The sequence below is a fragment of the Trichosurus vulpecula genome, chromosome 5 (genome assembly GCF_011100635.1).
Source record: "Trichosurus vulpecula isolate mTriVul1 chromosome 5, mTriVul1.pri, whole genome shotgun sequence".
Classification (NCBI taxonomy): domain Eukaryota; kingdom Metazoa; phylum Chordata; class Mammalia; order Diprotodontia; family Phalangeridae; genus Trichosurus; species Trichosurus vulpecula.
The window spans coordinates 84,479,233-84,503,824 of NC_050577.1; the positions used below are offsets into that span (position 1 = coordinate 84,479,233).

General features: G+C 39.8%; 1 protein-coding gene across 1 annotated transcript; it reads left to right on the forward strand.

The window, feature by feature from the left end:
• The first annotated feature begins 17,820 nt into the window (after positions 1–17,820).
• Positions 17,821–18,141, forward strand: LOC118850627 (CDGSH iron-sulfur domain-containing protein 1-like). The gene has a single exon (XM_036760182.1). It carries the CDS (start codon positions 17,821–17,823, stop codon positions 18,139–18,141), a length of 321 nt encoding a protein of 106 aa, XP_036616077.1.
• The last annotated feature ends 6,451 nt before the right edge of the window (positions 18,142–24,592 follow it).

Genomic DNA, 24,592 nt, shown 5'->3' on the forward strand with positions numbered 1-24,592 from the left:
GGAGTGGCATGGTATGGCTGTTGGAGACCCCAGATAATGCCATTTTTTCTTGTCATTTTATTGAAAACCTGTTCATTAAACATAGAAAATGCAATGAGACTGAAATAGTCTGATTTTCCAGCTGTTAACTTGGACACTATATCCAGTCTATTATTTCTAAAGAGATCTAAGTAGGGAAGTTCTGATAACTCTCCATTAATATATTTGCTTACAGAAATAGGAAAGGGGAGCATGGAGAGGTAAGCAACCCAAGAGCTGAATTGACTTCTTCACATCTATTTCAGTCCTCACTTGACTGGCTCGAGTCCAGAGCAAGTCTCCCAGGAGATAGTTGGAAATGCCGACCAGGTGTTGAATGATTGCAGCAGATTGTCTCTGCTTCTGTTCTGCTGCAAACCTCCTATCATCTCATTCTTCATTGTGGTCCTGAAAGGGTGGGGTCTGCTTGGAGTGCTGTGTGGAAACTGTGATGTTTCAGTTTTCACTCTTCAGTCAGGAGGGCATAGAGAGTTGTTCCCTTGGGAGCCAGTGATGGCTGGCTTCTGACCTATTAATATACTTATGGGGGTCCCCTTATCCTTAGATTATGGGGATAAGTGGGAAGGATATTGGTAAATAATGGTGACAAGACTAACATAAGAGCTCTAATTCGTGTAACATCTTATACACCTTATTACATTTGAGTCCAGTGAGGTAATAGATTATAACTTTCTTTAACACTAAAACGAAAGACCCTTGAGAGCAGGGGCCATTTTCCCTTTTTTCTTTGTGTCTGCATTGCCCAGAGCAAAGTAAGATTTTAATAAATGCTTTTTGGTTGATCAAGTGACTAATGGGGCAGTTGTAGTTCAGAGATGTGAATCAAGCACCCTGGGGCACATGGTTAGGAAGCATCCGAACTAAGATGCAAAGTCAAGTCTCGTGATTCCAGATCTGGTGCTCTTCCTGCTATGTACAGCATGCAATCTTAATGTGATGTGTCAAGAGTACTGTAACACTTCAAAAATGTGCCTTGTGTCACAGGTATGGCATCATTCAGAGTTATTACACAAGAAGGCTCAGGATGGTGGATAGTCTTCCTTCTTTCTAGGTTGAATTGAGGCTAGAACTCAGTAAGAGAGGAGCTAAAAAATCTGCCTGGGTCCTAGGTATCCTCAAGTTTACCTCTTTCAGTTATGAGTTTTTTTTCTTTAACTGCAAACAAAGATCAAAATTTTATTAAAGAGGGGCAGCTAGGTGGTGCAGTGAGTAGAGCACTGGCCCTAGAGTCAGGAGAACCTGAGTTCAAATTCAGCCTTAGACACTTGACACACTTACTAGCTGTGTGACCTTGGGCAAGTCACTTAACCCCAATTGCCCTGCCTTCTCCCCTCTGAAAATAAAATTTAAAAAATTTTGTTAAAGACATCGGCTCTTTATGGTCCAGGGGGTTAGTCTCTTTAGGCACCAGTGGATTGAGGGCTGGGCCTGAAGTCAGGAAGACTCACCTTCCTGAGTTCAAATCCAGCCTCAGACACTAGCCATGTGACCCTGAACAAAGTCATTTAACTCTGTCTCAGTTTCCTCATCTGTAAAATGAACATGAGAAGGAAATGGCAAACTAGTATCTCTGCCAAGAAAACCCCAAATAGGGTCACAAAGGGTTAGACATGACTAAAAAATGACTGAAAAAACCTGAAGATATATAGATCATAATTCCTGTGAGGCCAGGGACTTTTTTTTGGTCTTTTGTCTTTTTAGAACCTAGCACATAGTAGATACTTAAATACTTGCTGATTGGTAGTAACCCTGAGTCAATTTGCTGTTCTGTTATTAAGTTTGGGGTGACTAAGGTTTCTCTAGTACTAAGTGGGAAGAGAAGGGAACAATCATTTTTTAAAAGCACCTACTATGTGTCAGATGTGCTGAAGAATTTTACAAATATTACCTTCCTCTAACATGGAAAAGTGCATTCTCCATAAGTAGTCATTTGGCTTGACATTCTCATGCCCTGTGCTGCCCTGCCCCCCTCCAAAATTAATCTGTTTCTGCTTCTAGAATTTTGGGCTCGATTTCTTTCAGTTAGCAAAATATAGTGAGTCCCTAAAACAGAGACTGTTATTTGTTGCACTGTGAAGATCTGAGACAAACAGAAAACATGGCCATTCAGAAGCTTGTGTGCCATTGAATTTGGAGATCTAAAAGGAAAGAAATAGATGAGATTGTTCTGTTTACAAAATAGAATGGCAGTCAGGTCCCAATTAGTATGAAAAATGAATGCCTTGAAGGGGTTGCATTATTTGAATTAGCACTGCGAATTTCCATTGAGCTGGAACCAGTGACCATATTGTAGATAATTATAACTTCAAATAGTGTAAATCTTAATACATGAGCCCACTTTAGGGAATTCTTTATTTCAACTAATCATGGACCTAAATGGAGCACACGGGTGCTTTTATTTCTTTAAACAAACAAACAAAAAGTGGTGGTGATCAGAAGTGAGCTTATCAAAGAAGACTTTCTGGAAGAGGTATGTTTTGAACTCCATGTGGAAGTAGGAGAGGTATATAGATAGAGAGGAAGAAGAGGGAATGACATATGTACATGCATAGAGGTGGAGATGAGCAAGTTTAGTGCAGAGAACAAGATGCAGAAGAAGTTGGCTCAAAAGGTAGCTATGACTAGGGGACGTAATAAGAAAAAAAGTTGGTGGACCATCTAGAATTCTCTTTGTGGGCAGGGACCCATAGCATTGCCCTTCTCTCCACCCCACTCTTGGCAGTTCCCAGTGGGAGTTTAAATGCTCGTTAGGTGATTGATTCTGCCCCTCAGCTCCTAGCAGTATTAAGACTGAGATACAGAAAAAGAGTTGTCCTAAACCATCCTTATTTCTCTCCCTTATGTGGTTTTCAAGTAATATCTCTTAGAGAAATGATTTGGCTTTGCCACAGACTACCTTGGATGAGAGCCACATGGGCTCAGTGCATGATGGGTGACAGCAGCCTGGCTTGGTGAGACATTCTCTTCAAAGCATCCTGAGCCCTGTTCCCGACAGCCTCATCATCCTCTGCATGTGTAAGAGCCCATGCTGGCTGTGGTGCTCCTCTGATGCTTTCCTGCAGCATCTTTCTTTTGGAAATCCCAAAGAGCTTTAGCAACATCTGGTAGATGGTGTTATTATCTAAAGTACACAGATGGAGATATCAAGGCATAGTTGTAGCCATTTACAAAGCCCTTCTCCAGAAAGTTAGTGGCCAAGCCAAAAAAATCAGCCCCAGCATTTTGACTGACTGTGGTTTCAATAGCTTCCCTAACAATCCTACTAGATAGGTGTTAAAAATCTTTCATCTTAAATTTTTTATTCCATCTACAAAATGACCATAGCCCTTTCCCCTTAGTGCTTTGTGTAAGGGTAAGGACCATTCTGAAACCAACCACAATGACTTAACTGCTTTACCCCACCCCTCCTTGGAATAGTTCCTGGGAGGTAGCCTTTAAAGGCCAGCTTTTCTATGTAGGTAAACTTGTCACGTTTACTTACTCCATAACAATGGGACAGGTATAAGCTTCACTACCCGAAGTATATAATTGGTGATTATCTCAATTTTTATTAAGATCCAGATCTTTTCAGGACATGTTTTTTCTTTCTCTCTGCCTGTTTTCTCTGTTTCTATCTATCTCTTGGGATTGTATTTGTGTTTATAGTGGGGCATGTATTTGTTTCTGGTTCATTTCGAGTGTTTGTGTGTATGTGTGTAATCTCACAGTGTGTGTCTCATTAATTTCTTTTGAGTCCTAGGCTCCTACTAATTTCCATCATTGCCCTAGAAGGGGAGAATACTGATGATGTGGTAATAATACCAGCTGCCATTTATATATCTCTTTAAAGTTTGCAGAACACTTTACATTATTTTCTCGATCCTTCCAATAACCTTGTGAAGTAGGTGGTATTATTAGCATTCTTCTTCTTGTTATTAGTACATAATAGGTACTCTCATTATTTGCTTTAAAAGAAAACAAATGAAGAATTTATCTGGATTCAAAGATTCCTGCCCTTAAAAAGAGCTTTGAGTCCACTAGGGGTGGGGAGAAGGAATGAAACAGGTGTATAACCTTGAGTTAGAAAAATGCTGATAACTTTGAAAAGGTTAGAGTGTTTTGATTTAAGAAAGGAGGGATTGGCTCTAGGTGGGGAATCACAGGGAGACCTTGTCTAGGTAACTCACCTAGGGTCTTCCAAGTAGCAATTGTTGGAGGAAGGTTTGGAAATGGGTCTTTCTGACCAAGTTTACCACTATCCACTATACCATGGGGATTCTTGTGAAGGAAGAAGAGTAAGAGAAAGATCTCACCCTCCAAACATAAAATTCAATGGCTATTATTATTTTCCCCCTCCCCACCAAAGATGCTGTTCAACATTGACCTTGAGGTCATTTGAACAATTGCTAAATATAAGAATTGCCATCCCGAGGCAGAGAGAGAACCCATCTATCCAACATTGACCATCTTTGACCCACTTAACTGATTATAGAGCTATTATCAATCAGGAGTAGTCTTTTTGAGTCCTTTAAATTTTCAGGCTGTATAACTTCTTGGAGGTTTCCATGCCTTGGAATAGGGAATTGTTTACAGCAGGGCCAGAATCGCAATTCACTTCAGTAAATGTTTTACTTTGTGCAAGGGGCTGTCCTGGTAAAACAAGTTAGTTAAAGAACTGATAGATTTCTACCTACTTTTAAAAAAGAGGTTTGAGTCTACTGGAGGAAAGAGGAAGGAATGAAATATATCTATGTAGCTAACTATGAGTTAGAAAAATGCTACTAATTTAGAAAAAGGTTAGAGCATTGTAAGTTAAGGAAAGAGGGATTGGCTCTAGGTAGGGAATCATAGAGAACCCTTCAGGAATGGAGCCTCTGGTGTTTTAGTTTTTGTCTCCAGTCATTGCAATGCTTAGCATGCAATCCAACAAACTGGACTCTGTGTGTGTGTGTGTGTACGTACGTGTGTACCCAAGTACACAATCAACTAGGCTAAAATGGTTAGACTGTTGGACTTGGAGTCAGGAAGACCTGAGTTGAAATCCTGCCTAAGATATCTACTACCTGTATGACCCAAAGCAAATCACTTAAAGTCTCTTAGTCTCAGCTTCAAAATGGGGATAGTTCTCTTGCTTCACAGGGTTATTATCAGGATAAAATAAGAGAACATGTAAAGTACTATATAAATAAAAAGAAATGGAATATAAATTACTATTATATATTATATCTACTATCTATTGTGTTACATTACATATTATGAAATTATATTTCACACAATTATTCCTATAAATATATACGGATTATATATTTTAAGCTTATATACATATTGTATTTATGTTTAGAAATTATTATATCTTCTCCATATAACACGCTTATGGAAATGAAAGCAGGTTTAAAAAAACATTAAAGATGGGCTTAGAGGAGAAAGAATGTCAGCAAAGGTAATGTGTAGCCTGAGGGGTAAAAGAGGAGAAGGACAGTTTTATGCTTTTGCCTTGGTGATGGTGGCAGATTTATAGTGTGACTGTATATATAAGATCTTCATGGTTTTTTTTTCCTAGAGCAGTTGCTGGAAGAATCATTTTGTTCCTTCCTGCTGCCTTGATGAGGTGCCAGCAACAAAAGCTCAGGGCCCAAGGCAATCATCTCGATTGGCTATGAACTAGAGCTCCCTCTGTCTCTAGTAACCTTTATCTAACATAATGACCTTGGTAGGCCTTGGACTTGTCTTTGATCTCGTTGGTTTGAATGTTGTTGCATTTATCTCTGTTTTTCATCAGGTCTTTACCATTTTGTCATGACCCTTTTTGATGCAATAGGAATTGGCTTAGATTAGTACCCAAAAATGGGTCCTCAAATCCAGGCCCTTTGTTTTGTAGATGTCTCAGGTAGGATTTGAACCCAAGTCATTCTAGCTTGAAAGCCAGTGTTCTATTCACCATGCCATGCTGCCTTTATGTAGAATTTTACAGTTGAAAGGGCCCTCTGAGGCTCTCTAGTCCAACTGGTGAGGCAGTTGGTGGCTCACTAGATACAACACTGTGTCTGGAGTCTGGACGACCTGAGTTCAAATCCAACCTCAGACACTTCCTAGCTGTGTGATCCTGGGCAATCCACTTAACTTTTGATTACCTGACAAAAGGATCCACTTGATCAGGAAGTGGTAAACCAGTATGTTTGCCAAGAAAACCCCATGGACAGTATTGGTGTGATATGGTCCATGGGGTTGCAAGGAGTCAGATACAGCTGAATGACTGAACAATTGTCCAATCTATAGCTGTTCAAGAATCATCTTTACAAATTTCTGAACAAGTGGTCTTCCATTTTGTGCAATATGCTGTGCTGGGAATGTGCTTGGGTTGAAAACTCCAGTGAGGGGGTGACCCAGTTTCTCCTGAGAGCTTATTCAGGCCGAATTGTTTGGAACTCTTTACTTACATGAAGCCTCCATCTGACTTTGTCTAACTTGCATCCATGTCTCCTGAGGCCAAGGGTAACAAAACTGATCCCTTCTTCCACGTGACAAGCTTTCAGATATGTGAAGTCAGATATCCCTCTCCTGTCTTTCTCTAGGTGAAATGTGCCCAGTTGTTCTGAAGCAGGGATGGCCCAGAGGCCATTCACTACCCTGGTTACTCTCCCGTGGATGCTCATGAGTTCTTAAAACATGGCACCCAGAACCGAACACAAACAAATACAGTTTGTTCTGTAAGGAACATTGAGAGGCACAATCTCCTAGGCTAAAGTTTTATAACTTCCTTTATCTTTTGAGTGAATTTCATGGTACTTTATTGATTTTGCTTATTTGTTTCTTTGCTTTATTATCATTATTTTCTTAATAAGAGGATGTCTTTGCCAAGCTTTTGGGCTCCATTAGGCAAATTAAAAATATAAATTTTAAGCACCATCATTCCTCCTAAATCTTTTCTCATCCTAGCTCTTGGCCCCTTGCTAACAGCAGAGGGTGAACAGAAAGGGTGCTGGGCTCAGAACTGAGATCTAGGCTTGATCCTGGCTCTTACACTCACTGGTTGGGCAAGTCACTTAATTTGGCTGAGCCTCAGCTTCCCCATATGTAAAATCAGGAGATACTTGCACTCATATAACAGAATTGTTTGTAAGGAAAGCATGTTGTAAACCCTGAAGTGTTATACAATTATGAGTTGTTATTATAATTAATGGCTAATTATTATCACCATAATGTTTCTTTGGATATCTCTTTACCAGTCAGCATGAGACAGTGCCTAAAGTAATGGCTTTTCCCAGACTCCTGATCTTGGCTAGATGAAACTGACTTGGAGGAAAAGGTGTATTTTTCCCCATGTGGGGTATTTTAGTGGAAGGAAGTCATGGAATCTTGTCTTCAGGTCAATAGGACATCCCTTTTCCTTTCCTTTTCCTCTTATACTTTACTCACCATCACCAAAATTCTAGTTCCAACCTAAAAGATCCAAGTAGGATGCCTATTAGGCATCCCATTTGACATATACAATAAACAGTTGGTGATGGTGACTGTAACTAGGGAGATAGACTGGGGTTGATTCTATGTAGACAGATATGCCTCCACATATATAGATCTGTATCTTTCATTCACCTGCACAGAGATGATAGATGAACTCAGGGAATTTGGTATCACTAAGTGAGCTTATCTACAGTGAAAAGAGAGGAGGCCCCTTGGAAGATCCTGGAGGTATGCCACAGTCAGGAGGCATGAAGATGGAAATTCAGCAAAGAAGGCTGAAGGAGTGGTCAGAACCTAGAAAGAGCAGTGTTAGGAAAACACAGGAAAGGAGAGACGATCTAGGAGAAGGTGGTGAACCATGTCAAATACTACAGGGAGGTCAAGAAAGATGAGGATTGAAAAAGGCCGTTGGATTTTGCAATTAAGAGATAGTTGGTAATTTTAGAACAATTTTAGTTGAGTGATGATGTTGCAAGTTGGCATATTATCATGGGAGAAAGGAAGCAGAGACTGAGTGGAGACTGCTTTTTCAAGGAGTTCAGCTGGGAAAAGGAAGAGAGGAAATGGTAACTAGCAGGGTTGGTAGCATTGAGTGAGGTTTTTTTTTAAGAATGAGGGAGACTTGGGAATATTTTTAGTAACCAGTAGATAGGAATTAAAGATTATGCATAGAGAGGAGTTGATATTGGAGTTAATCTGCTGAAGAAGTTTGGAGAAAAATAGATTGATCTTCTCAAGGATAAACCCCATTTCCATCTGAGTCTAGAGAAAAAGAAGAGGTTGTGGGTGAAAAAGTCAGGGGGACGTGAGGTGAGAGGGGAAGAGAGGAAGCTTGTGGCAGACGACATTCATGTTTTTTGGTGAAGCGTGAGGTGAAGTTCTCAGCTGAGGGGAAGCAGGTAGGCAGTATTACAGAGCTTAAGAAAAGAAGGTTTGGGATGACCATTGCAGTGAGTGGAACGGACAAATGATTGATGAAGATTTGAAGGCTTGCCTAGCTGTAGTGAGGAATTCAGTTGAGATTAGATAATATAAATTTGTATTGGACCCAGTCAACCAGATTTGATGATGATTTGGCACAGTAACTGGAAGAAATGTCATATTGCCATGGTTACATTTTAAACAAAGAGAAAATATCCTTTTAATAAGCCATTATTAAATACTCATCATATGCAACATGCTATGATAGGAGGCAGGGATACAGGGACAAGAGGAAAAACAGTTCTGCCTCTTTGCCAGGAGCTTCCACTCTCCTGAATTCTGGTCCTGACATTGTCTGATTGCTATGACTCTTGGGGACTCAGTTTTCTTATCTGTAAAATAGGACTCTGCATTAGAAAGCTTCTGATGTCTCTTCCGACCTCCATCTCTGATCTATACTATTTTAGATACTAGCACTAATTTTTGAAGGATTTGTGCTCTATTCGCACTTGCTCCGATGATTTGGGATAATGGGAAAGGGAAGGGAACAAGCACTTATATGCCTACTGTGTGTCAGGTACTGTGCTAAGGACTTTTTTAACCAAATATTATCTCATTTGATCCTGATAACAACCCTTTAAGGTAGGTGCTATTATCCTCATTTTATGGTTAAGGAAACCGCACGGAGGTTGAGTGACTTTGTGACAGAGTCACACAGCTAGCAAATAGCTGAGTTTGGATTTGAACTTGGGTCTTCTTGACTCCAGATCAGCACTGTTTCCACAGCACCATATGTGAGAATGTATCTCCATATGTAATTTCCTGCCTTCTTTTAGAACTAAAGCTTTCTTTCACAGGTTCTTTACTTGAATCTATTGCAGAAAGCCCAGAGCTTATGCAGGTGTGGAAGGATAGTACACTTTGAACTAAATGAGATAATATTTGTAAGGTTCTTTGCAACTTCTGAAGCACTATAAAATTGTTATTAATAACTAATTAACCTGGTCACAGACTATACATTAAAAATGCCATGACAGATGTGCAAAGGTGTGGAAAGGGATCACTGACTTGCAGCTGGATGATGAAAAATGAGGTGGCATCTCTTCAGTCTGCTCTATAGAATCCTGGGAACTCAGGAATAAGTGGGGTGCCATATCATATATAGGTCTCTGCCCTGTGTAGTTGTATTAGCTTGTATCCATTTGTTTAAGCCTCGTTGAATGGTGTAATTATTTGCCAGAGGGTCTATGTTAAGAGTTGACTTCCTGAGCCTTCCAACCATACTTGCTTAAGAAAATAAAATTAGAATCAAAAGCTAACTTACTATACAGAAGGATACTAAGAATCAGCTTCCTGTGATTTAAGACCCTAATAGATATTGCTCTATTTTTTGGATCATATTAATTGATTTAACCAGTATTTTAAAAAATAGCATAGAGAAAAAATTGGAAAAAGAATCAATGTGAATTAATCATCTTCTTCTATGAAGTGTGCAGAAATAACCATGACCTCAGAATGTAATTGAGGAAATAATCTTATAATTATAGTACTGGATTTTAACCAACTAATGAGGAAGTGAAGGAAACTAAGGAGAGTGAATTTTCCTTGTGAATTAATGTATTACTGTATGTACATCTATTCAAGCCCAATGCTAGTAAGGGAGTCTTTGTGTCTTCAGAGTGAGAAGTAATTTTATATTACAGAATGGTTTTAGTAGTGTAGCAATTATACGTAGGCTAACTTGATGTGCAGGGCCCATCATCTAATAACATTGTCCCTTTAAGAAACCAGGGTATAGCTGGCACATGCTAATCATCTGTAAAAGAATATTCTCTTAGAGTACTTGCTGAGCTCAGCAAACTCATTAGTGATAGTTCCAAGCTCTTTGCTTCATCCGACTTCTCAGCATTTTCTTGCTTATCTTGGCATTTCATTTTCCTCCTAGGAGAGACTAAAGGCAGGGAGGCTATTTAGGAGGCTATTGAAATAGTATCCAATTAGGTGAGTGGGGAATAATGAGGACCTGAACAAGGGTAGGAGTTCTGGAAGTAGGAGGAATAGGTAAGAAGTAGAATTAGTGGCATTTGGAGACGGATGTGGTGTGTGTGTGATTTGAGTAGGAAGAAAAAAGAGAATTCAGTTGATGACTACAAGATTTTTAGCTTAGGTAAATGGGGAAAATTACAATTTCATTAACACAAATGGGAGATCTGGTTTCAAAAAGATAATGATGAGCTCAGAATTTTACAAATCTCAGCTTTGAAAGGGACCTCAAAGCTCATCTAGTCCAAAGCATGCCTGAAGCAGAGTTTTTTTATATATACATACACTAATATACATACATATATGTGTATTTCCCACTTCATAGTATTTAATTTTTTCCAACTATATGTAAAGATAGTTTTCAGCATTCAGTTTTATAAGATTTTCAGTTCCAAATTTTTTTTCTCTCTCCCTCCTTTCGCTCCCCCTCCCCTTCCCCAAGAGGGCAAGAAATCTGATATAGGCTATACATTTACAATCATATTAAGCATGTATCCACATTAGTCATTTTGGGAAAGAAGAATCAAAATAAAAGGGGAAAACCATGTCTTCTACATGACTAGTAGTTATCTAGTCTTCACTTGTCCTTTAGAAATGAGAGCCCATCCCCTTCCCAGGTAGCCATGCTATTTTGGGATAGCTCTGATTGTTAGGAAATTTTTCCTTATTTTAAGCAAAATCTGTGTCTAGGTAACTTCCATTGTTGGCTTTAGTTCTCTTCACTTGGACCAAGCAAAACAAATGTAACCTTTTTTCACATGGTAACTCTTACTGCCTCAATCCTAGACTATTGCAATAGACTGCTGGTTGATGTCTCTGTCTCATATCTCTCCACAATCTCCTCCATCCTCTATTCACTTACCAAAGTGGATTTTCTTAGAGTGTAGAGCTGGCTGGGTCATCTTCCTACTAATAAATAATAATATTTGTTATTATTTACCCCAGTAAAATTCAATGGTCCTTTATTACCTTTAGGGTTAAATATAAAAGTCTTTGCTTGGCTTTTAAAGCTTTCCTAACTTTCCAGTCTTCTTAAATTTTACTCCTGTCCGTGTATGCTATCATTCTATGATGCTGGTCTCCCTGTGGTTCTTTGTACAAACACTCTATCTCCCTGACTCTGCATTTTCATTGGCTATTTCTTCATGCTGGAAATGCTTTCCATTTTCCTTTCCACTTTTTGACTTCCTTGGTGCCTTCAAGTCTCATTAAAATTTCATGTTTGCAATGTGCCTTTTCCAGTCCCCCTTTAATGCGTGTGCCTTTTATCCTGGATTATCTTCAGTTTACCCTGTGTATTTCTTGTACATAAGTAATTTTTGCATGTTTAATCTCCTATTAGAATATGAGTTCCTTGAAAGCAGGGACTGTTTCCCCCCCTTTCTCAGTATCCTCAGAGCTTATCACAATGCTTGGAACATCATAGGTGCTTGATAAATACTTGTTGACAGACTCTTCAAACCATCTATCATAGAACCCACTCCTCTAACTTCCTCTCTTTCCCCCCTTTCAGGTTAAATACTCCTAGGGCAATAAGTCAATCCTTATGAAGCATGATTTCAAGTTATCTTACCAAGTGGCTCACCCTTCTTTGTATGTGTAGAACTAGCTTGGTTTTCGACATTGAGCTGGAGGTGCTTTGTGTATGTCTAGGTGGAGACACTCAGTAGGCAACTGAAAATGTAGGGCTGGAGCCTGGAAGAAAGGTTAGGGATGAAAATATAAAGTGGATTCATCTATCTATAGGTAAGATGTGAAAGTATTCCCTCTAAGTTGGACTAGTTGTGTTCTTTGAACCCAATACTACATTTTTCCATCTCTGTGTATTAGTATCAGCTCTTCTCCATTCATGGAATGACAGTACTTCCTCCTCATCTCTGCCTCACAGAATTCTTATCTTCTAGGACAGGGGTGGGGAACCTGCAGCCTCAAAGACGCATGTAGCCTTCTAGGTCCTTGGCTGTGGCCTTTTGTCCAAGTCCAAGTTTTACAGGACAAATCCTTTTATTAAGAGGATTTGTTCTGTGAAATTTGGTTTCAGTCAAAGCGTGTACCCAAGGACCACATGTGGTCTTGAAAGTGCAGGTTCCCTACCTTTGTATCTAGGATCAACTCATATATCATCTGCTCTGTGAAGCTTTTCCATAGGTGATAATGCTCTTTCCCTCCTCCATTTCCTTATACTGTATTGATTGTATTGTGTCTCCCTCGCAGTAGAATATAAAGTCTTTGAAGGCAGGGACCATTTCATTTTTGACTTTGTATCCACATCAGCTAACACAGGACCTTACACAGAGTAGGCATTTAATAAATGTTTGTTGAATTGAGTAAAATGGAAAAGGGAGAGAGGAATTTTAAGAGGTCTGGGGAGAGACCTCTGGGAGAATTTTTGTATTTTGAATCCAAAAGGAGGAAGAGGAGGTAGTGAGGGAAACAAAAGAGACCAGCCAGAGGGTGGGGGCTTCAAAAGTTTCAAGGAACAAGTGATATTCGATATGTGTCTTATATTGCTGTTCAGGTTGAAGAAGATAAGGACCAAGAAAAGGCCATGGGATTTGGAGACTGAAAAGTTAGATATCCAAGAGAGCAGCTTTATCCAAGTCCCTAGGAAACTTAGATTTCAATGGGATAAGTGAGGAGTGGAATGAGAGAAAATGGTCACAGTATAGACTACAGTATTCATTAAAAGCTTGATAGAAAAGGGCAGAGAGATTGAGAGAGAGAGGAAAAAAAATCTCTTGATGGGGAAATAGGGTTGAGGAAAGGTTTTTCCCCTTTCTTAAAGAATGAAGGAGGTGGTGTATATTTGTAATCACACCTGCTGGAGAGGCTGAGGCTGCTGGATCTCTTGAATGTGGGAGTCCTGAGCTGCAGTCAGCTAAGCCAATCAGATTTCTTCCCTAAGATCTTAATATGATGAGCCTCTAGCTGTGGTTGACCATCTGGTGGCTTAATGAGGAGAAAACCAGCCCAGGTTGGAAATGGATCAGGTCAAAGTGGGGACTTTGAGTAGCACCTGCACTTGCAGTCTGGGTGAGATAGCTGCCATTTATATATTACATTAGGGTTTGCAAAAGATTTTACATATTTTATCCCAGTTGATCCTCACAATAGCCTTCCAAGGCTCAGAGAGATTTAGTGACTTACCCATGGTCAAATTAAGGGTCAGAGCAAAGATCTCCCTCCCCCTCTCTCATTCTCTCTTTTTTTATTATTTATTCTTTTTAGCCTTCTGTTACCTTTTGAATATATTTTATTTCATTAAATATTTCCCAATTACACGTAAAAATAGTAATATTCATGTAAAAAATTTTGAGTTCCGAATTCCCTCCCTCTCTCCCCTCCCTTGAGGAGGCATGCAATATGATATTGATTATACATGTGAAGTCATGAAAAACAGATTCCACATTAGCCATGTTGCAAAAGAAAACATATACACAAAAGACCTTAAGAAAAATAAAGTAAAAGAAACATATGCTTCAATCTTCACTCAGGGCTCATCAGTTTTCTTTCTGGAAGCAGACAGCATTTTTCCTCATGGGTCCTTAGGAATTGTCTTGGATCATTGTCTTGATCAGAGCAGCCAAGTGTTTCACAGTTGATCATCCTTTCAATATTGCTGCCACTGTGTACAATGTTCTCCTGGTTTTGCTGACTTCTCTGCAAAGATCCCTCTTCAGTCATAAATTATAAACTACACCGTCTCTCATAAGTCTTTCTGAGAAAAACTTGGCATGACTTTGATGTTTGTTGTTAGATATTATCTTTAGCAACTGTATCAGTTGCTTCTTGATTCCTCATCAGTGTGATGGCTTGTTCCTGGTTACTCTGATGTTGGAAGGAGATTCAAAGAGGGAGCGTTTATCATTTGCCTTCCTTTCCCTTTTTGGTACTGCTGGTCTCAGAAACTAGGATAAATGTTCTTTTTTTATCTGGGAGCTGGGGGAGAAAGGAGTGTGTTGTAAATGTGAAATGCTCTGTGAACATGAGCTATGGTCCTTAATGAGCTAGAAGATTATTCCCTAGAGGGAACTAAGTGATACAGTGGATAGAATGCTGGACCTGGAGTCTGAAAGACCCATGTTCAAATCCAGCCTTGGACACTAAGTAGCTGCGTGATCCTAGGTAAGTCATTTACCCTCTCTTTGCCTTAGTTTCCTCAGCTGTAAAACGAGGATAATAACAGCACCTAGCCAGCAGAGCTGTTTTGGGAATCACGTGAGATAGTATTTTTAAAGTGCTTGGCAGGCATTGGGGATACAAAGGAAGGCAAAAACAGTCCTAACTCTTAAGGAGCTCACATTTTTAATGAATAGAAGTATAAAGGATGAAAGTCTGTTCTTGAAAGGAGCTTAGATGGGTCTTCGGAAAAGAGGATGTATAGAAAATGATGTAGAACAAAGTTGAATAAGTGAGAGCTTGAAGCTTGAAAACAGGAAAAAAATGTCAGGAGGGAAAAGACTCTAAAAAGGTTTAAATTGAAAACAAGGAAGATGGAGGCAATTAAGGAAGATGAAAGTGAGAGGGTGGACAGTGACCAAGATCAAAAAGGATTAAAAAAAGAATGATCCGATGTGAAAGAGTGGAGTGGAAACCAGGAAGCACAGAAAAAACAAATTGTCCCGGAGGAAGGGAAGTAGTGAAAAAAATAAAGGCAGAGATGACAGGTTCAGAGAGAAGGAAATACTTTTTATTTCAGTACAAACACTTTAACTGGATCTGCCACTGTTATCCATTTCTTTACCACTCTTGAATAATTAAAAAAACTAGTTTTCTTTGGAAAGAAAATAGTTTTCTTCTTAGTTCAGGAATGGGAAATTATATTTCATATCAAAACGCTTGAATTCTAGCTTCTAAAATGAGACCTACTTTGGGAAAGAACTGGGCAACAAGAGATAAATCTGTTAGGCTCCAGTAAGTTTTTGGAGCTAATGAAATAATGATGGTCACTCAGGCTAATGGAATTTTACCACCTAATCATTTATAAGGCAAAAATTCCAGCAACACTAATGAGGAGCTGAAGAATCATTTTCAAAGCACAAAAAGGTTTTCTTCTCACTAAGAAATATGTAATCCAGACCTACTAAGCCATAGAATTAAATCCCTAATAAGTAAATTCCTTCATTTCCACATATTACATTTTTCTCTTTTGCAATAATTTAGTTAAAATACTGCCCTGTAGGAAAACAACTGAGACCAAATCATACATTTATTGTCTCCTTTTGTGGATGAAGGCAAATGTTTATTACATCAAAATACTCAGCTTGGTTGTAATATATAAAAGGCTTTAAAGAAATAATGACATTCTCTCTCTCTCTCTCTCTCTCTTTTTCTCTCTTTCTCTCTCTCTCTCTCTCTCTCTCTCTCTCTCTCTCTCTCATTCTTGCTGTCTCTCTCCTCCCTCTCTCCTCCTCCTCCGCTCCCTTCTCCCCCTCTCTCCCTCTTCCCTACCCCCTTTAAAATTTCACAGTTGAGTGGAAGTCTTTGAAGTCTTTTAGGGGCCAGGTGAATGTTAACATGTCATCTCCTACAGAATAGTGAAACTTTTCCAGGGAAGAAAGTGACTCATCATGAAATAAGTGAAATTTTCCCATTCTGTCATTCACTGAATTGCTCTCTGAGCCCAGGGCACCAAAAGAGCCTTGGAGCATTGTATGTCTGGATAGACAGAGAGCTCTGGCAGACACAAAGGGCCTTGAGCATGGAAGGAGGAAACGATACTTTTTCTTTTTTTCTCCCTATTTCTTTTTGCTTTAATTTAAAATGGAAGATTGATTAGGTACTAAATGACAAGGAGGAATCAATGTCCTAGAGAAAAGATGTTATGAAAGGGAAAAAATGTTATATAAGGAAATAGAGGGCAACTAGAGAAATAAATGCTTTTTCATTTTAAAGAAGGTCCTTGCATTTGAAAATATTATCCTTGGACTTTACAATAAAAAATAAATTGAATTACCCATCACTTGAGTAACTTCAATTTTAATTCATCTGTCTTTTTATTGTCCTCCCCCAACCGCTTCCATACTTACTGAGAGGCAGTATGGAAAAAATGGATAGAACATTAGCCTTGGAGTCAGGAAGACTTGAGTTCAAATCCCATTTCAGACATTAACTATATGACCCAGATTGGGTTTCCTAACCTCTCTGACTCTCATTTCTTCATCAGTAAAATAGGGATCATAAATGTTCTTACATCATGGGGTTTCTGGGAACATTAAATGAGATGATGTGTATTAAACATTTGGCAAACTTAACGCTCTGGATTCAGTGTTGATATTATTTCTGCTTGTACCATGTACTTTGGCACTTAGCTGTGTTGAAATGAATTCATTACACATTGTTTTGTATCATTCACTAATTATCTTGAATAACTTCGTTTTATCTCCAGTGAAATGGTAAATTCTATAAGTCAGGGATTGCTGTTTTATTCTTTAGGACCTCTTCTCTCCTGTATCATAATGATTGCTATGTGGTGGCTACTAAACAGATAATTCAGTACTTCAAGGCTCCTAAAAGTTTAATCAGTGTAGCTACTTGCCTCAGTGGGCAAGTGTCTGAGTTGCTTGGCCTAAAACAAAAGTCTCTACCTGTTGACCAATCAGGTTACGGTTTTCATGAGTCTCTTTCAGCTAGGCTGGTTCTTGGATGAACTCAAGTGAAGACGGCAAGTACTTAGCAAGCACCTACTATGTGCCTGGCATTGGGAATACAAAGAAAGGCAAAACAAAATACACAAACTAGGTGACAAGCAGTCTTTCATTGTATTCAAACCCAGGGTCACCTCCATCCCACTGGATCGTCAAAGTAGGAATTACTGGAGGCTCATACATACGAACTGATGGTTTTGCCGCTAAGAGAACAGAGATAGAACCCAAGGAAGTACGGAGGGAAAGGATAAGGTTTGATTCTCTATCTCTTTCCAGCTATATGAATACCATTGTGCCATTGCTTTTTGAGTGCTCTCTCTGTACCCTCTTCTGGCTTAAATTTTTCTCATTGCTTCTTTTCTTCTAAGGGAGTGTTTTCTCCTTGTCTCTTGGTTTCTGTTCCATTGGATTTTTTTTAACTGCCTTGTCACACATCTTCATTTTGTTCTTTCTCTTAGGAGTTTAAATGTTGCCTCAGACACTGATTGGCTGTGTGACCTTGGGCAAGTCACTTGACTTTCCTATAGTTTCCTCATTTGTAAAATGAGCAGCTTTGACTCAGTGACCTTTAAGATTCTTTTCAGGAGTTGCCTCTCGAGCGCCAGGGTCCGCGGGCGGCAGGAGGAGCGAGCCCCAGAGTGCGGTGAGGGCCGGCAGGCACGAGGCTGCGGCCTCACCCCCTCTCCCCCTTGCTCGTACCCTCCCCGCGGAGTGCGGCGCCGCCAGGGCCATGCATTCCAACCTGTCGGTGGGAGCCGACTGCATAGCTGCTGTGGTCCTGGCTGCTGGCACCGCCGTGGTGGGCTACCTAGCTTACAAAAGGTTTTTAGTGAAAGAAAATCGCTACAGGTCCATGGTCAACCTCACCATCCAGAAAGACAACCCCAAGACTGTCCACGCATTTGACATGGAAGACTTGGGAGAGAAAGCTGTGTACTGCCACTGTTGGAGGTCCAAGAAGTTCCCATTCTGCGATGGTGCCCACACAAAGCACAACGAAGAAACTGGTGGCAATGTGGGACTGCTGATCATCAAGAAGAAAGAGGCATAATCGGTGGACAGTGTAGACTGATTTGTCCTAATGTTGCTGATTGTTTTACAAGACATTATATTAATTCTGTCCAATTTCCTTTCTCCCGGGGTTCTCAGTGTGGTTTCTTGTGAGCTAAGGCTTTCATTTATGTGCCCTCTGCCTTACCCTTGTCCAAACACCATGGTCACACTCACTATAAAGAATCCTCCTGGCCTGTGGGTTGTTCTTCTGCCTTGTAGGGATTGTGTTCATTGGTTTCTTCAAATTTTAAATAATGACAGGATATCCTTGGATCTGTATGTTGATGTTAATATATTAAATTATTTTCAAAATAAAAAAGAAGATTCTCTCCAGCTCCAAGCCTATGATATTCTCTGCTCCTGCGTTGTCTTTTGTCTTTTTTTTCCTTTTTTGATTGCTCTTCCTTCCCCTCCCCCTTTCATTCAAGTTCATCCTTTCCCAGGTTTCTTTGGTATTATTAGTTAAGAATAGGAGGTAGATTCCTTGGTACAGGGAACTTCCAGTGAGGAAATTCACTCTGCCAACGAGGTTTGCTACTTCTCTACAATTTGTGTTTCAAGAGTTTAATGGAGCATGACAGATTAAGTAACTTGGCCAGGGTCACATGACCAGTCAGAGGTAGAAATTGAACCCATTTCTTCCTGGCTCCAAGGACAGCACTCTATCCACCTTGAATTTTTTTAAATTAATTTTTTGTTTTCAGTTCCAAATTCTCTCCCTCCTTGCACCCCTCCCCTCCCCATTAAGAAGGCAAGAAATGTGACACCCTTTATACACATGAAGTCATGGGAAATATATTTACATGTTAGCTATGCTCCAACACCCTCCCCCCCCCCCAAGAAAAATATATGCTTTGATCTGCACTGACTCCATCAGTTCTCTGTCTGGAGATTATCCATTTCTCATTTGATGTACATGTGAGGAACTGCAAGATCTTAGGTATAGACCTAGAAAGAACCCAAGAGGCCATCTAATACAATCCTCTCCTTTTATAGATAAGGAGACTCAAGTCTAGAGAAATTAAATGAATTGCCCAAGGTCATACCAGTCAGAAGTAACAGAGCTGGCACTTCAGCACATGACAAATCAAGCATTCTTTCTTCTGTGCTCTGTTGCCTCCATCAGACAATTGAATGAGATGCTGAGGGTCATCTTGGTGGACTTGGGTGATTGTATCCAGGATCATAGGGGCAGCCAGGTGGTGCAGTGGATAGAGTGCCCAGACTGGAATCAGGAAGACTTCATTTCTTCCCTAGTTCCAATCTGGCCTCAGACATTAGTTGCATGACCCTGGACAAGTCATTTAACACTATTTGTCTCAGTTTCCTCATCTGTAAAATGAGCTGGAGAAAGAAATGGCAAGGCACTCCAATATTTTGTGGGGAAAACCCCAAATGGAGTCATGGAGAATAGGACATGACTGAAATATCTGAACAACAAAATGAACATATACTCTATACTTAGATGCAGGGGAGAATACAGATGTAGGGAGCAAAGAAAGTTGTCTCTGTTTTTGGTAGAATTTGCCTGCTTCTAGACTCAATTAAAGGGGAGAAATGGGGTTCTTTGCCATAAAATGGGAACATATTTCTTGATATGCTGTTCTAATTGTGATAATAATCTTGGATTGAATATCTTCTACCTTCTTATTTTTAATAGCAATGCTTTTGAAGCCTGGACAAAGCCAATCTGAATTGTTTTTGCCAAGTAATAACTCTGGTAGTGGTAACATGGGAGAGTAGAGAGAGAATTCTGAATTTGATATCAGAGAACCTGGGTTCAAATTCCAGTTCTCCTTCTTAATACATATATGAGGCTGTAGGCAAATAATTTTTACTTCCCTCAACCTCAGTTTCCTAATCTGTCAAACATGAGGGGGTTGGATTAGATGACCTCTAAGGACCCTTCCAGCTCTAAATCTAAGATCGTATGCTTTTATGAGCTGAATTATCCCTTCTATTTTAAGCATTGGCTATTTTTCTTAAGCTTTTCCTAGTTAATGGGACTTAGAGCCTGCTGTTTCCCATCAGAAATGCCAATACTGGAAATATGAGCACCCAAACCAGATTAGTTTCGAACCTCTCTGAATCTACAGGCATGTTTGAAGGGAGGTGGATGTTTGTAAATGCTTGAAGTGAAGTTGGGCAATTGGCAATGTAATGGAATTAAATGAGTTCACTATTTGCTCCTTAGTATTAGATTTAAACAGCAGGGATCTGCAGAAATAAAAAGGACATTTTAAAAATGAGGTAATATTACTTGGCGGGAAGTTGAGTTACAGCACATTAACAACGTATACGAGGAAGGTGTAGCATAGATGAGCAAAAAGGGGTTCTAGTATCCTTAAAAATAAAGATGTCATGTCCTCAGACAAGGAGGAGGCTGAACCAGTATGAGAGCCGAGAATTCCTGGAAAGGTTTGTAAAAATCATCATATTGTTTGTAAACAGTGTGGAGTTCTCAGATGAAAGTCTAAAAGGTCACTTACTTGGAAATAGTCAATGAACATTTACTAAGCATCTACTATATAGAATTTGAACTTGTATGTTCCTGAGTTGTTCTTCATGCTTTGAAGGCAATGCCCAGCATTTGGGTGCTGGGGCATGGGCTGGCAATGAATGAATTAGCAATAGGAGAAGGGCTACCCAGTGGTGTCATTTTTGTGGTTACCCACAGCAGTAGATTTGAGATCTCAAGGTCTTGAACTGTAATAGTCTGCCCATTCTCTTAGCTTCCACCATGGATCATACTGTCACCACTCTAGGTAAATTTTGACTCTGCCACCTCCAAGAGTATAAGTCACCATGGAAATGACAGAGGTGGGCTGGGAGATTAACCAAAGAGTGAACAAATTACCTTGTGCTGACTTGAAGCAGCCACAGATGAAATATGTCCATCATATACATTCAATCTAAAGTGATATGATGAAAGGGGAATGGGTTTGCAATTGTTGGCATGATATTTAGTCCTTCAGTAGTTGAAGGGGGTTGGACTAGATGGCATCTAATGTTCTTTCCAACTCTCACTCTTTGATGCTATGACTCCACCACTTCTTCAGGCTTATTTCATTTTACTCCCCATTCCACATTCTCAGTTCTAGTCAGACTGGCTTTCTAGCTATTCTATGCCTCCCCATCTTTCTGCTGGTGGTCCCCCATATCTGGAATGCACACCTTCCCTTTGACTCCACTTCTAAGAGTGCCTTCAAATCATGAGTGCCATCTTCTACACGTAACTTTTTATATCCTGCCCAGCTGTTGGTGTGCTCTGAGTCTTGGAATTGCTTTGTGTGGCCTTACCTATGTGTCTGCATCCCTCTCCCTACCCCCAGTAGAATAAATGGAAGATCTTTGAGGGCAGGGATTCTTTTTTGTCTTTGTATCCCAAGGGCTCTGCACATAGTAGGTCCCATACATAGATACACAATACACAATATATGTATATATACTTATGTATATGCGTATATGTTAATCATTTATAGAATTGAATTTAGTATCTCCTCATGGTGTAATGAAGAAAATATTTTAACTGTCAAGTGCTGTATAGATGGGCAAATATAAATGGACATCTGGGCGGCATAGTGGGTAAAGTACTGATGGAGTCTAGAAAGACCTTAGTTCAAATCCAGCCTCAGACACTTGCTAGTTATATGACCCTGGGCAAGTCACTTAACCTCTGTCTGCCTCAGTTTTCTCAAGTGTAATGGGGATAATAAGAGCACTTACTTCCCAGGGTTGTTGTGAGAATCCCATGAGATAATATTTGTCAAGTGCTTAGCACAGCACCTGGCACATAGTAGGTGCTATACCAGCTATTAAATGTAAGATATTATTGTGGAACAGGTGCTTCATCTATGGAGCATGGGAGCTGTGGCTTGACAATTATTGTACTAAGTTACAGATTAGTTATTAAAAGTCCACACACTTCCCAAGTGGATCACATGAAAAATTGGGCCCAGTGGTGCATAGCTATTGTTGCCTATTCTGTAGCTTCAGAGTCAGATGAGGGCACCTTATGCAACGTCCAAAGGGATGTCTTTACATTTGAAGGGACATTCCCGTCGAGGCATCTAGCGTCCATTCAGTAAAATCCCATGCCAGAGCAGCTTATCATCTTTTGTATGCTAAGTAGCATCTCCAATATCTCTGAGCCCTGGATCTAGGACAAGTGGCTTCATCCCGGCTTTATAAATGGGGAACACAAGAGGAGGAGAGATAGGAACAGATTCGTGATTGCAGGGATCTTGGGATCTCAGTCGCTGAGACCTGCTCAAGCTTCATTATTCATTGCATTACTCAATTGCCCCTCCCCCCAAAAAGAACAAATTCTTGAAGTTGTACTATTTCTGAAGTTAGTCTCCTGGCAAGAAGGAAACAAAGATTTATCAGGTACCTACTATGCGCTAAGCACTTGACAAATATCTCATTTGATTTTCACTATAGACCTGGGAGGTTGGTGCCAGTTTTATTCCCATTTTACTGATGAAGAAACCAGGCAGACAGAGGTTAATTGACTTTCCCAGGGTCACCCAGGTAGTTAGTATCTGAGGCTCCATTTGGGACGGCTAGGTAGTGCAGTGGATAGACTGCTGGTCATGAAGTCAGGAAGACCTGAGCTCAAATGTGGCCTCAGACACTAGCTGTGTGATCCTGGACAAGTCACTTAACCTTTCTTGGCTTCAGTTTCCTCGTCTGTCAAATGGGGATAGTAATAGCACCTACATTGCAGTGTTGTCGTGAGGATCAAAGAAGATAATAATTGTAAAGCACTTAGCACAGTGCCTGGCACATAGTAGGTGCTCTATAAATGTTAGCTATCGTGGTGGTCATCATGATGATGATGATGATGATGTCATCTTCTTGACTCCAGGCTGAGTGCCCTTTCCATTGCACCCCTAGCTGAAAGAGGAATTCTGATGAACATTTACTAAGTGTCTTTAGTAAGTTAGCCTGGTGTAGTTGAATGGAGGGGAAGCTAGGTGGCACAGTGGATAGAGAGCCTAGCCTAACATCAGGAAAACTTGTCTTCCTGAGTTCAAATCTGGCCTCAGACACTTACGAGCTGTGTGACCCTGGGTAAGTCACTTAATTGTGTTTGCCTCAGTTTCCTCATCTGTAAAATGAACTGGAGAAGGAAATGGCAAACCACCCCAGTTTCTTTGCTGAGAAAACCCCAAATGGGGTCACAAAGATGTGAAAATGACTGAACAACAATAGAAATGGAATGGAACTTGGAGTCAAGAAAACATAAGTTGCAGTAGGATATATGCTGACCGTGTAATCCTGGGCAAGTCACTTAGCTTCTTAATACTTCCAAGTAGTTCTCTAAGATCAGTTACTGATCTTTATTGGCAGAAAGAGGGATGAGGAATTCCTTAGACCAAGGAAGTAACCGATTCCATTCTCCCTTCCCCCCAAGCTAAAGGTGGAATTGTTTATTATGAAAGAAGGTCTTCATAAATCCAAATTCAACAAACATTCAGTTGGGTCTTAAATGAAGAAGTGCTTCCTGGAGTGGCTTGGGTGGGGGAGTGAGTAGGTGGGTGGGAAGGGATTAGATGAAGAGCACAGGTGGAAGAAATGACCTTACCAAAGAGTAGTGATGCTTCTTCCTTAGTGGTAGAAGGGGAAGAAAGATTGAGCAAGGAATGGAGATAATGCTGAGGAGTTTCTAGGAAGGAAGGAGGGAAGTTGGGGGAGTTTGTGTTGAAAAGCTTTACAGTTCTCAAAGTAGAAACCTGGGTCATCTTCTCTAAGTATTGAGGTTTGGCTTGGTTGGGGGAGAAGTGATATAGATATCAACCCTTTACCCCTTAACATATCAGAGATGGTTTAATCTAGTTTCCAAGCCTTTAGCTTTGAGATTTTTTTTAGCCTTCTGGCCTCCTTGTTAAGTGCTTACTGATCTCTAAACAAATATTTGGATACATTAGAAAAATGTGTTACTTTAAGGATAACTTCTCTGAATTGTTTTGTATTTTTTTGTAATTATCTCAAATTTTACTATTTTCTAAGTTCGGAATTTTGTACATTTAAAAAATATAAGACACATTTGTACCTTTATAAGAAAACTGATTTAGATGAAAGACATCACTAAAGCCACTTTCGGAAGAAGGATAGTTCATATTAATTCTGAAAAACAACATTTATCTGAGTCTGCAAGGGTTCCATTATAATTTAGATTTTTGCTGATCTTTAAAGCTACAAGGCACATCTAAACTAAAGACGGAATGTTTATTATAAATAAATGTCTTCAAAAATTCAAATTTAACAAACACAATTTTTGAGCTTAAATTAAAAAGTGCTTCCTAATGAAGCAGATGTTGCAAATTTACAGATAAGAAAACTGAGTCCCAGGGTAAGTAGGCCTGACAAAAGGAAGACTTGAGGAAGGAGTGGGGGGTGTGAAAGGGCTGTAATGTGGAACAAGTATTAGACAAGTTCTCTTA

Bases quoted from the DNA above. Each gene is read 5' to 3' on its own strand.
- LOC118850627 (XM_036760182.1), top strand. From the start codon at position 17,821: ATGCATTCCAACCTGTCGGTGGGAGCCGACTGCATAGCTGCTGTGGTC.